Here is an 11667-nt window from a genome sequence, read left to right as displayed (position 1 = left end):
TCAGAATACTTCAGGTCAGTTGAAATAATTATATTAAAAATAAACAATAAAATAATTAAGCTTGCTCGTTTTACCACGGCGCTCAGTTCTGGAGGGACGTCCAGCTCTGCACTCCTCGCAGGGGCCACCGCAAGCTGAAGGCGTAGGCGTGCAGTTTGCGGGCTCCGGGGCTATTAAACTATTTAGGATCAGACTGAACTCAGGCCCGGCGCTATTATAAACACAGATGTTTTTATAACCTCGCTGAAAAGTTAATCACCCTATTAATGCCTATTTCTGGGCATGCCGCGAGTCAAGAGATTACAGCCTTTGAACGGCAGCTGGAGCGACTCTGGGCAAGCGCCCGCTCGCTCGGCTCGTGGGAATCCAGACCAAACCGGGTGGGATGGGGCAGAAAGCTGAGCTCTGCCAGGCTCTGCTCTCGTTACGTGCATTAATAGCCTCCTCGCTACGCTACGGCTGACACAGCCCAGCAGCTGTCTGCGGCCGCCCCGCTCTCCCCGGGCGGCGCGGAGCTGACATTTGCCGACGTTCAGATGCGCCAGGATTTCGAGAGACCTCGCGAATCACCCGCTGTGCTCCGCCAGGAGCGCCGGTCTGGAGCGGGATGGACGAGAGCAAACCCCTGAAGGTCCGGCTGACGTTCTCCGTGATCCTGGTTGGCGTCTCGCTCCTGTTTGCAGCCGTAGTGACTGACCACTGGGCCGTGCTGAGCCCCAAAGTGGAGGAATATAACGCCACCTGCGAAGCGGCTCATTTCGGGCTATGGCGGCTCTGTACAAAGCGGATTTTTATGCGGGAGCAAGGTCCCAAAGAGAAGGGCTGTGGGCCGATAAGCCTGCCAGGAGGTAGGTGACCACCCCACCGATGCACGGGAGAAAGCACCAGGGGGTCACGCCAGGCTTTGCTTAGGACGTTGCAGGACGTGGCAGAAGGAAAAACAGGGTCCGCGTTCCCGTGGCACTTAATTTGGGCTGCATGGGGCTGTTTTCATGCTGGTTTGCAAACACGCCTCGTTGTGACCTCTCTTGCTGTAAGCGTGCACTGTGTTGCCTTGCACGTCTGTTTGTGACCATATTGGAGTCTCCAGCGCAACAACGACGGTGGCAGGGAGAAGGGGAGGAGGATCGGACACGGTGGCAATCGCAGAGGGAAATTGGGATGGAGGAGGTTTTGCTGGCATCAGCCAAGGGTCCCTCAGCACGAGGGCACGCTGACGGCAGCAGGCAAGAAAGAGGATTTATGGGTCCAGAATACATAGCTGGATCTGGAAGTCCTAAAGATCCAGCTAGCTATGAAGGAACAGCCTGTTCACGGCTGGCATTAGGTTATCTCCAAGCTATTTCAGTAACAACCGTTCCTCAGGGCAGGGAGGAACAGGGACCTGCAGTATGCCTTGCCAACTTCCAAAAAAAAAAAAAAAGTCATAAACTGAGTTTGAAGCAATTTCTCAACAACTTACTGAGCCTCCTCACCTCTCGGCAGAGGCTGCCTGGTCCCACACACGTCTCCACCACGGGCTCCGCCGGTGCAATCGATAGGGAGGGCAACAGGGGAGCGGGCACGGCTGCTTTCCGGGAAGACCGTTACATTCCCATGGTAAAAGGAGCTCATTATGTTTTTGCTGATCGCAAAGTCAGCAACATTCGCGCCATATGCACTAATACCCTCCCTCCGTGACTGAGCTCCGCTGCTTTTTTAGAAGGCTCATAGGGTACTGGATGCTTTCCAGAACAGAAATAACAGGATTGCCTTCACGTTAGGCTCGCTGCTTGAAATGAAATATATATGTTAACACATATTTGAAATTTTCCTGTGAAAAATCTTGCTGCCTGGGCTTACTGTGTATTCCCTGTGTTACCGCAATTCTTTATCACTTTGGCCAAATTACATGTTCTGAAGAGAGGAGCTCAGCCTCAGCGTTTGGATCTGCCTCTAACCAAATTTGGGAGTGTGTCATCTGTAGACTTAATGTCTCTCATGAAGGTACTTACGAGCCTAGAAATATATTCCTCACTGTACGCCTTTCCTCGCACGCAGAGGAAAACTCCCACAAAATGAAAAACAATAGAAATTGGTGGATAAACACCCAAAATTGCACAACCGTGGGGTAAATATAAAAGTCATAAATATCCAGCTGTCTGCAAAAAGCAGATTCGCAGGCAGGGCAGCATGAAAGCAGCTACTATCTTTGACAGACATCAGCATGTGCTTGCACGGGCATTGAATCATGTCCCAGCGTTGCTGTTCTGGCGGGCACAGCAAATAACTGGGTGGTGATGGAGGGGCTGAGCCACCCGCCCCACCCTGGAGGTGGTTTTCCAGTTTTTAAAGATATTTGGGAATTTGGATGACATCCTGTGTCGGAATCAGCATCCGAGGTTTCAAAGGGTGAAATTTGCACCTGGGTTATAATATTAATCCCTGTCTTACTGATGCGGGGAACACAGCATGGGTCGGAGGGGGGAGAGCGCGGCCCCTGCGGATCCGGGCTGCTGAACGATGCTGCGTCCACACGGCTCGCGTTAGATTGATTTCACACTTCTGGTAAGAGATGTCGGCAGGGAAACACCAGGGTTGTGAAACCTGCAGCAGTCGAGAAAATGTGAATGAACAAACATGCAGTAAAAGAGCAGATGTGGGCACTGGTTTTCCTGAAAATCATGAGACATAACCAGACATTACTGCCAGGACTGGAAAAGAAACATAAGAATTTATCACTGCATTAATAACCATTTACCAGTCACTCCCTGAGGAGGAAATGGATGGCACGATTAACATTATTTATTAGGTTTTGAGCTCAGCACAGGGCAAAATGGGGAGGATGACTTGGCTCGCAGTCCACAAAGCAGGACTGTGATTTAGGCAGAGCTTTAAAATTTTACAGTGCTCTTCCGAGAATGTTGACAAATTGGAAAGGGTTCAGCATCCTGCTGTAAGAAATAAAAAGATCAGGGAAATGGCTGTTAAAACCAGGCAAATTCAGATTAATACTGAGACTTTTGTAGCTGTGGTCAGTGGGCACCGGGGCAGTTTACTACCAGCTGTAAACTGAGTTCGCCTTCGCTGCCAGTAACTCCAGCGTAGGTGCTGCCCTACAAACTGTGCTCTCGTGTGCCGGCACGCTGGGCAGCAGCAGCAGGGATGCTCTACAGCCTGCGCGTGCTGCCGGCGGGTTAAAGAGGTCCTTGTAAATATGGGAACCTGAGTTCAGGCAAGCGGAGAGGAAAAGTGCTCGAGCAAACGGGTTATCAGCAGGGCTGTCTTGTACAAGAGACTCACTCTGCAAGACCGGTATGAAATTAAATTGTTTGGAGACACCGTCTCCAAAACTCCGTGGGTGTCAAAGGTTTTTCCCTGGCTCGCCGGCCCGGTCGGAGCCCAAGGTCTGGCCCCCTCCACCGCTCAGCCCTCACCTGAACACCTCCTCTAATCTCAGCAGCAAGTCCTGCCTCCCAAACTTAACTCAAGCAGAATCCAGGTTTTTTTCTAACCATCCAGCCTGCCACAAAACCCCACATGCTAGATTCAAGAGCAAGGTGGGCTCCAGCCCCTTCCTCCCAGCCTGTCACCCCAACACTCACGGGTGACAGCTGCCACCTCAAAACTCGGCATGGCCCGAACCTCTCGTGGCCTTTCTTGCCCTTTCTTCCCCCACGAGGTCTCCACATTGCAGACCTCCAAGGTTCAACCGTAGTCCGATGGGATTGCGCTTCCGACGGGATCCAGCCCTGTGGCAGTGAGCGGCAGGAGAGGTTGGCTCCGCACGGATAGAGGAAAGATGAATTGGCCCGTTTGCCCCCCGCAGAGCAGTCATCCAGGAATGGTGGGTTTGAAGGAAAGGGACCATGAGGGCTGTAAATGTTGGTGACCTGGAAGAGGGAGGACACCGCGTGATAAACCACGTTACAACCCTGAAGTTCACACGAGCCGTAATGCACAAAGCCCCTGGACCGTTCCCATCAGCACGCTGAGGTGACCTCGTGGCAGAGATAATGCAATCAGGGGTGGAGAGAAACAAGGATTACCACACAGTTTTCATCCATTATAAACCCCATTTTAAATCCTATCCATTATGTAAATGTGGTGTGACACAAATGGGCTTTTCTCTTATTCATGATGGCACCAGAGAGGTATTGAAGTGCCTCAGTTCTCTTGAATAACACGGAGCCTTGTTGAAACAGATATTCCCAGCTCAGCAGAGCACTGAAGCATCTTTAAAACAATCTATCATTTCACCAAAAACAATCTAGTTGTATTTTTCAGCAATAAATGCATTTGCCAAAAACATCTCCCCTAGAGCTAACCCACTTCTGTGATAACCCCATTCATCATACCTTGGCAAAGCTTTGCTATAAGCCACAAGACACAGAGGCAGCACTTTTCCTGCAGACAAGTCCATCTCTAAAAGAAGGTTTTGTGCGTTCCCCTTGTGATGAGCCTTCACGGACCGGAGGGTGGACCGGGCTGGTTTGGTTCACCTGCAATGGACACGAAGCTGTGCTGTGTCCCCCATCACACCATGTCCAGATGGCTTCACCTGGGGCTTTGTACAGTCAACATGCCTGGGGACTCCTTTGAGTTCAGGCTTTTCAGAGAATTAATTAAAAGCCAAACCAAACAATCCAAAATAAAGCGTCCCAGTTTCATCCTGTCTCCCTCCCCTTTAGCACAGGAGCCAAAGGATCCCCAAACTGGGATCACCAGACACGATGCTCAGCCTCGGCCACCACTCGGTCGCTGGCAGAGGCACACAGCCTCCTATCTGGGGTTCAAAATATGTTATTTCACTCATAGAGGTCTGAGTTCAAATGTTTCCTCCAGTCGTTTGCAAGGATAATAAAGAACAGGTCAGAAGATGCCAGAGCTGAACATTAGCCTAGTCTCCAGCAAGGAGAAGCTGCAGATGAAATAAAAGCCAGCTTATAAAATTAAGTAGATAAGACAGTCTCAAAGGAATCTTCCACTAACGGGCCCAAAAACGCTGCTTTACAATTGCCTATCTCCTGGGAGACAGAAAATAAATCCTCCTCGAATCAGTAACTCCAACATCTGCCATTTACATAACAGGAAAAAAAACCCACAAGAACCAACAGGTAACACACAGTACGCTGGTACCTTCTTGCCCCTAGAAATTAATGCTGTAAATAACCACCAAAATGCACAGCGTGCAGAAACCCTCAGTGCAGCCTGCATGGTCCTGCACCTGGGACCTGGCTCGGGCTTTTCCCCCGGGACCTGCACTGGGGCAGCCTGTCCCAGCCTGGATGCTGGAGAGGACCACAAAGTCCTCCCAGACTTTTCTCCCAGCATCTCCTGCAAACTGGTGCTAAAACTCCGTTACTTAATGGACGAGAGATGCTGGTGTTAACCACGTGGCCCCTTGCTGCGGGCAGTGCCTGTATTTTGTGCAATCTTGGCACGATTTCCCGGTCTGATGGGAGTCCAACCTGGGATGCAGGAGGGGTGCTGGGCAGGCGCTGAGCGTGTCCTCTCCAGCCCGGTTCAGCAGAATAGCGCAATCAGAGCTGGCGCTGCTCGACGCGTCTCTGCAATTGCACCCTTCCAGCCAAATTCCTGGCGAGCAACTGTTCTCCCAGCTCCGCGCCCCTTCAAACCCTCAATTAAATCAGTTATAAATAGCGAGAACACCTTCCACCCTAACCCTGCTGCTGCCCAAAGCTTCGAGTCAGCAGGTCCTCACCAGACCCTTCCCCATCCTGCTGAGATGCTGAGGCTGAAAGCCTCCTCTGTAGCTATTGAGAGCAATGACATCGTTTCGCTGGCTGACTCCCACTAGGCTGAGTATGAAACGATATCGTGGCCATCGAGAGACTCAGCTAAAACTTCCCTCCTCCCAGTATCCCCCTGCCCCACGATCTTGATCCCTGTTCACTTCATAACCACTCTATAAATACCCCATGTACCTGGCAGCGTGCTCACTTTAAATCCAGACAGAGGAACTTCATAAAGTCCCTGCTATCTAGCTATGCTGTCTTATCAAATTAACTTAATCGACCGGTCTGATGGGAGTGAAATTCGGTAAAGCCAGGTTGCGTGAGAGCCTCTTTGCCCTTGCCGCGAATGGCTTTGTTCAGCCTTCCCTTCCCTGGACAACTGTTTGCGGCTTCCGATAGCTTTTGCCTTTTTTTACCGACAGCCAAAAAAAGGCCCTTAGCGTCCCTGTCGTAGCAAAACACCACGTGCTTTGCTGCGTTCCAGCAGCCTCATCTCTCGGACCCCCCCGTAGCGTGGTGACACCCCCTCCCCACGCAGCAAACATCCCCACGGCTGCTCCCCACCACCAGCCGCTGCCACGCAGGGGTCTGCGAGCTGGAGGAGGGAAGAGCCAGGAGAAGGTGGATGCGGACACTCCATCCTCCCTTTTTGGAGTCCAAGCTCGCCCCAGGAGCGGCGACCCTCTTACGGCCGACGCCGCTACGGAGCGGGTTGGCGGTGGCGAGGGGAGGCGAGCCGAGATGCCAGCCCAGCTGCGGGCACGGCGGGTCTCATCGCCAGGAGATACAGCTACACGGAGAGGCAGACACGTGCGACGGCCAAAGACAGAATGAGAGAAATGATCTGTAATTCGTATTTTTGATAGATGAGCAATCAGCGCGCAAAGCTCTTGGAGGGAGCAGCCCGCAAAAGGTATCGGGGGGGCTTCAGCCTCGTCCGTGCTGGAGCCGGTGGCCTTGGCATGTTCCTGCCACTCGCCTGCTCCCAAATAAAACAGATCCAACTCCAATTTCTCGGTATCACCAAGAGTAGGGAACCTTAAAATCATTGCAAATTTGATACATCAATAAAAAGCAAATTCAGTTTTACTACATTTTATCAGAAGTTTCCAAGCACACAAAATGAAATTTCCTTTTCTCTTTCAGAACACAACTGCTCCTACTTCAAGCACTTCACTCCGGGACAGAGCTCGGAGATATTTGAAGTAACCACCCAGAAAGGTAAGAATGATCCTGAAAAATATTTTCCTAACTGAGGCGCATACAAGATCTAAGGGAAAGGCGTTCCCAAAATGCGGGTTCAAACCTGGTGCCACTGAAAGCAGTAGAGGAATTTCTATTGGATACTACCAGCTGTGAAAAATGTAAAAAAAAATGCTCTGAACAAGGTCAAATGCCAGCTTCCTGGGAGGAATAATTTTTATATACGATCACACTCATAAGTGTGATTTTACTTAAAGTTGTCCCACAAATATATAACAATGTCAATGCACATGAAAACTGCAAAAAGTCTTTTCAGCCTAAAAATTACTTTACAACATTGGCACTATCCGCGACACACTGAGCCTTTGCCATCAAAGGAAAAAGACATTAATAAAATCTAAATTAATAAATCCTACCCCAAGCAGAGTCTTGACCCTGAAAAGAAGTACAGAGACTCTGTGAAGACCATTAGGAATTTTATGCTTCATATTGATTTTATATGAAAGTCATGTAAAGAGCAGAGTGATCAATGGAAGGAAGGAACAGAGATCCTACAAAGACACACACACAGCGTTTACAAAGCATGGATTTTTGAAAACACTCTTTCACAGACAAATTCCATGTTTCTAAGAAGTCCCTGATAAAGCCAAATATTTTTAACACTCATCTAATGTGCTCCCCTCTCTTTCTCATCCTCTTATTAAGGACAAATTCCTTTCTAGTTTGCCACACAACATATTTTGCTGTAGAGTAAGTGAACCAATGATTACATTACACATATTAAACAATCTGCTTTGCTTCCCATGGAAATTATAATGGTGGAAAACCCTGCACACAAGTTTTCTAAAAGAGCAGTTTCCTAAGACAGAAAAGACTGGGAATTTTAAGTGGCTAGAAGAGCATATATCTGAACTACCTGCTTTTGCTCATTTATACTACCAGATCCAGCCATCTGATCTTAAAAATGGACCCAATAACGCCTTCGTCATTTCAGAAAAAAAATCAGGAAGAATTTCTTTTCTTTGAAGCAAAAGAAAAAGCTTAAGCCCCAGCAAAAGATTTTACATTGAAACAAACTTTCAGGCAGTTCCAGCACATAGTAAAGGGAAACATTATTAAGGAAACATAATTAAGGAAATTATAATAAAACAGTGGTATGAAAAGCAATGAGAACAAAGACTGATCTACTGTTCCCTTTCGCAGAAATAGCTACATTTTGATGGGAGCTAATTAGTAACAGGCAAAAAAATTCTTCATGATTTTGCCTGGGAGATATTTTTTTTTAAATGGCTTGAAAGGCAAATATCATCAGGCACTATGATGTTCACGCATGGCTACATGTGTTAAATATTAAACTAATCTGAAAACGAATGCAATATGTAAATGAAGGCCTGAATTATTCAATTAGCAATTTTTCCCCTCCATTCAGGCACTGAAGTGTGCTTCAGCTGGGGGAAGTGTCCAGCACACATCTTAGCTGGCTTAGCAAAAACCACAACATTTTATGGAGGGTTTAATCCTATGCCCTGAAGAAGCTGGGTTTTCACAGAGCTGGAAATCATTGTCTTAAACAAAAAAAAAAAGAAGAAAAAAAAAAAAAGTACTATGCAAACACTTCACCTCTGGCCTCCTGCCTGCTTTGCCTGCTCAGATTTTGAGCCCTATGGAGCATACAGATGTCTTTCTGCATCGCTACAACATCGGCACCATGCACGGGGGCCTTGTCGGGGCTCTGCAACACAGACGTGGAATAAAAATAGCCTAGAGCTGTCCATTTACTCTGAGAGCTGAGTGTGGACTGATGGAAGAAACGAGAGTGTGGAGCCCAGTAAGGCTTCAACAATAACATCGATGCAGCAGAGCTAAAACCACTCCAGCCTAGAGCTTCATCTGACCAACAGAGGTGCCATTTGCTCTTTCTGTAAGCGTTCAGAAAGCGTTCCCTCCTCCTGCTCTGGTTTTATACCCTTTGCGTTCAAAAGGTACATGGCCAATACTTGCCACTGCTTTTATTTGAGGGAAGTACTCAATTCACCAAAGCCACCTCTCCACAGCAGCGAGGAGGATACATATTTCTCGGGGTGACCTACTGCAAAGTCGCCTGATGGGAGCACGCTCAAAATTTGCATACATTTGCATTTTTTGGTGTTTGTTTTGCTTTGGCAGAATACAGCATTTCAGCTGCAGCCATTGCCATCTTCAGCGTTGGCTTTGCAATCATCGGAACAATCTGCGTCCTCTTATCCTTCAGGAAGAAGATGGACTATCTGCTGAAGCCAGCATCCATGTTCTACACCTTCGCAGGTAGGAGGCTCGGTGCTCACATACTTGCACTCAATTCATGGGACAAAGCAGAGAAACTTAGATAGAGCCTGGGAGGATGGAGACACTTCTAAAAATGCCCCGAAAGTGGAGTTTTCTTCCTAGCCACAGTCAGACTGCAAGTCCCTATGTGGTGCTCCAGCTGAACATGTCCTGCTTAGCACGCATTACCCAGCAGCTTGTCCATGTTTTCTCCAAATACATTTAAAAGGGGCATTTCTAGCATATTCAGTGCCAGCCCCAGTCTAAGCCAGGTATATACACTATTCTGTCTCATTTATTAAGACTCAAACCAAAGAAACAGCTGATCCAGGCCCAAAACACACTGCTGTCTCCCAAAACCATGAAGACCGCATTTTTACACGAGCTCGTAATACCTTGACATATCACAGTGACTGAAAGACAGAGGTGCAAATTGTCACCTCAACAAAAAGCTTACTCAACCTTTGGAAAAGCTCCCTAGGGAATGCAATTATTCCTCCGCCACTTTGAGTTTCCCATCCAAGCCTGCCTAAAAGATCACACTCAACAAGTCACCGGCTGACTTGGACGGCCTGCGGTAGAGCAGAGCTCTAAGCAGCTGCGAGCGTTGGTTCCTTCACACATCGAAGTCAGTGACTCACCTGTGAATATCACTGCAATTCCTGTATGCAAAAAAGACAGATGAGGTGGTTAATTAAGGATGAAAAATTGACAGGTGGTTATTCAACCCACTGCTCCTATCTCCTCCAGGTCTCTGCATCATCATTTCTGTTGAAGTCATGAGACAATCTGTGAAGAGGATGATTGACAGCAAGGAGACAGTCTGGATTGAGTACAGTTACTCCTGGTCCTTCGCCTGTGCCTGCGCCTCCTTCGTCCTGCTCTTCATCTGCGGCATCACCCTCCTCCTGATTGCGCTGCCTCGCTTCCCCCAGAACCCCTGGGAGACCTGCATGGATGCAGAACCGGAGCACTGATGTTCCCAGCACCCATGAAAAAATCCAGAAAGCCTTCTGAAAAGATTTGTATTTTGTAAAATGTCTGGGTCTCACTATACAATGTGCACTCCATTAACAAAGTCATTACTGAACCAAGGCATGTTCAATTGTAATTATTGGGGTTTTTTTGTGTTTTTTTTTCCCCCTCTTGTTTTTTTTTTAAGAAAGCAGAAGGAGCATTTAGTACCAGCGCGGGTCGTGGATGAATGGCACTGCTCTGTGCCAATTTGGGGATGCCCTGTGCTGATGCAGTTTGGGGAAAATCTGTGTGTGAGACAGCTCGTGCCACAAAGACAGCTCGCTTAGGGAGATGATGTTGGGTGTAGATCCGTGAGGGGTATCAGGCTTTTACACCTCACTTGGTCAGAGAGAGACAGTGAGAAATTTTAGCTCTGTGGGAAGTCTGTTTCCCCATTCATGCTGTACTCCCCTTCCTCCCTAAGAAGGGTTAGCTCACCACTCTGAACTAAGTTGGAGATCCTTATGCTATTCTATTAAACTGTTAAAATTTGGGGGGGTGGAAAGACCAACAAAAAAAAAAACAAAACAATTTTGCCTAGCATTGGGATAAAAATTTCTCCTACAATTTTATACCCTGCAGTTCCATTCTTTAGAATTAAGCACGAAAAACCCACAAGATACATTGGTTTTGTTCTGCTTAAACTTCGATGGCAAAGCCAAGAAGTACTGAACATTAAGAGCGACGTTTTCCTTCAATAAAAAGCATAATCTTCCAGTACCATGATTTTCTGGAAAATTATTTTGATGGATGAATCACCTGGCGCATCAAATTCTGCTAGGTCCAGAATGAGAGTGTAATTCTGGATGGTATTTACTGTACAGAGTTCTCATTTGTTCCTTGTGAATGGGCTTTTTAAGAATATCGCACTTTGCTCACTGCATACGTGTATATAAAACTACATTTTAGGAAAAAATCCTTCGTAGCTGCAAAGAAGGAAAGACACACTAAAATACCCAGGAGAGTCAGCCCTGAAAATACTAAAAAAGTACATCGCTGTTTATGCATGCTTGAAGAAATGTACACCCAAGGCATCGCCGACGGGGGATGCTGCGGAGGCTGGTCGCGTTGCAGAGTCCTCACAGGGCTCTGCTGTGGCCGCCTGCAGCACTGGGGAGGGACTGGGGGTCCCCCAGTTCCCATGTGCTCACCCAGTCCCTCCAGTCAAGCCCTTTGCACCATCACGGTCCTACAGCACCAAGACATTGAGTGTCTTTTTTTTTTTTTTTTTTTTTTTACAGTTCAGTTTGCAGATTCTGCTCAGCATTCCCCCCCCCCCCCCCCCAAGTAGGAAAACGTATGTTTTACATTGCAGCTTTTTCACCCAATACTTTAAAAAGCAGGAGAAAAGGAAACTGAAGTGTCCTTCCCTGCATGCTCAGCTGTCCACAATTCTAAAGAAAAA

The 11667-nt window shown here is 47.8% G+C and overlaps 1 protein-coding gene across 1 annotated transcript; it reads left to right on the top strand.

Annotated features, from left to right (window-relative positions):
- Positions 1 to 607: 607 nt before the first annotated feature.
- On the top strand, positions 608 to 10339 carry CACNG1 (calcium voltage-gated channel auxiliary subunit gamma 1). Its single transcript, XM_069799337.1, has 4 exons — positions 608 to 848; positions 6885 to 6959; positions 9108 to 9245; positions 9996 to 10339. The coding sequence occupies exons 1-4, from the start codon at positions 608 to 610 to the stop codon at positions 10220 to 10222; spliced, it is 681 nt and encodes a 226-aa protein (XP_069655438.1). The 3' UTR covers positions 10223 to 10339.
- The last annotated feature ends 1328 nt before the right edge of the window (positions 10340 to 11667 follow it).

The sequence above is a fragment of the Haliaeetus albicilla genome, chromosome 12 (assembly GCF_947461875.1).
Source record: "Haliaeetus albicilla chromosome 12, bHalAlb1.1, whole genome shotgun sequence".
NCBI lineage: Eukaryota > Metazoa > Chordata > Aves > Accipitriformes > Accipitridae > Haliaeetus > Haliaeetus albicilla.
Note: the sequence above shows the minus strand (reverse complement) of the source record. Positions and strands in the feature narration are given on the sequence as shown.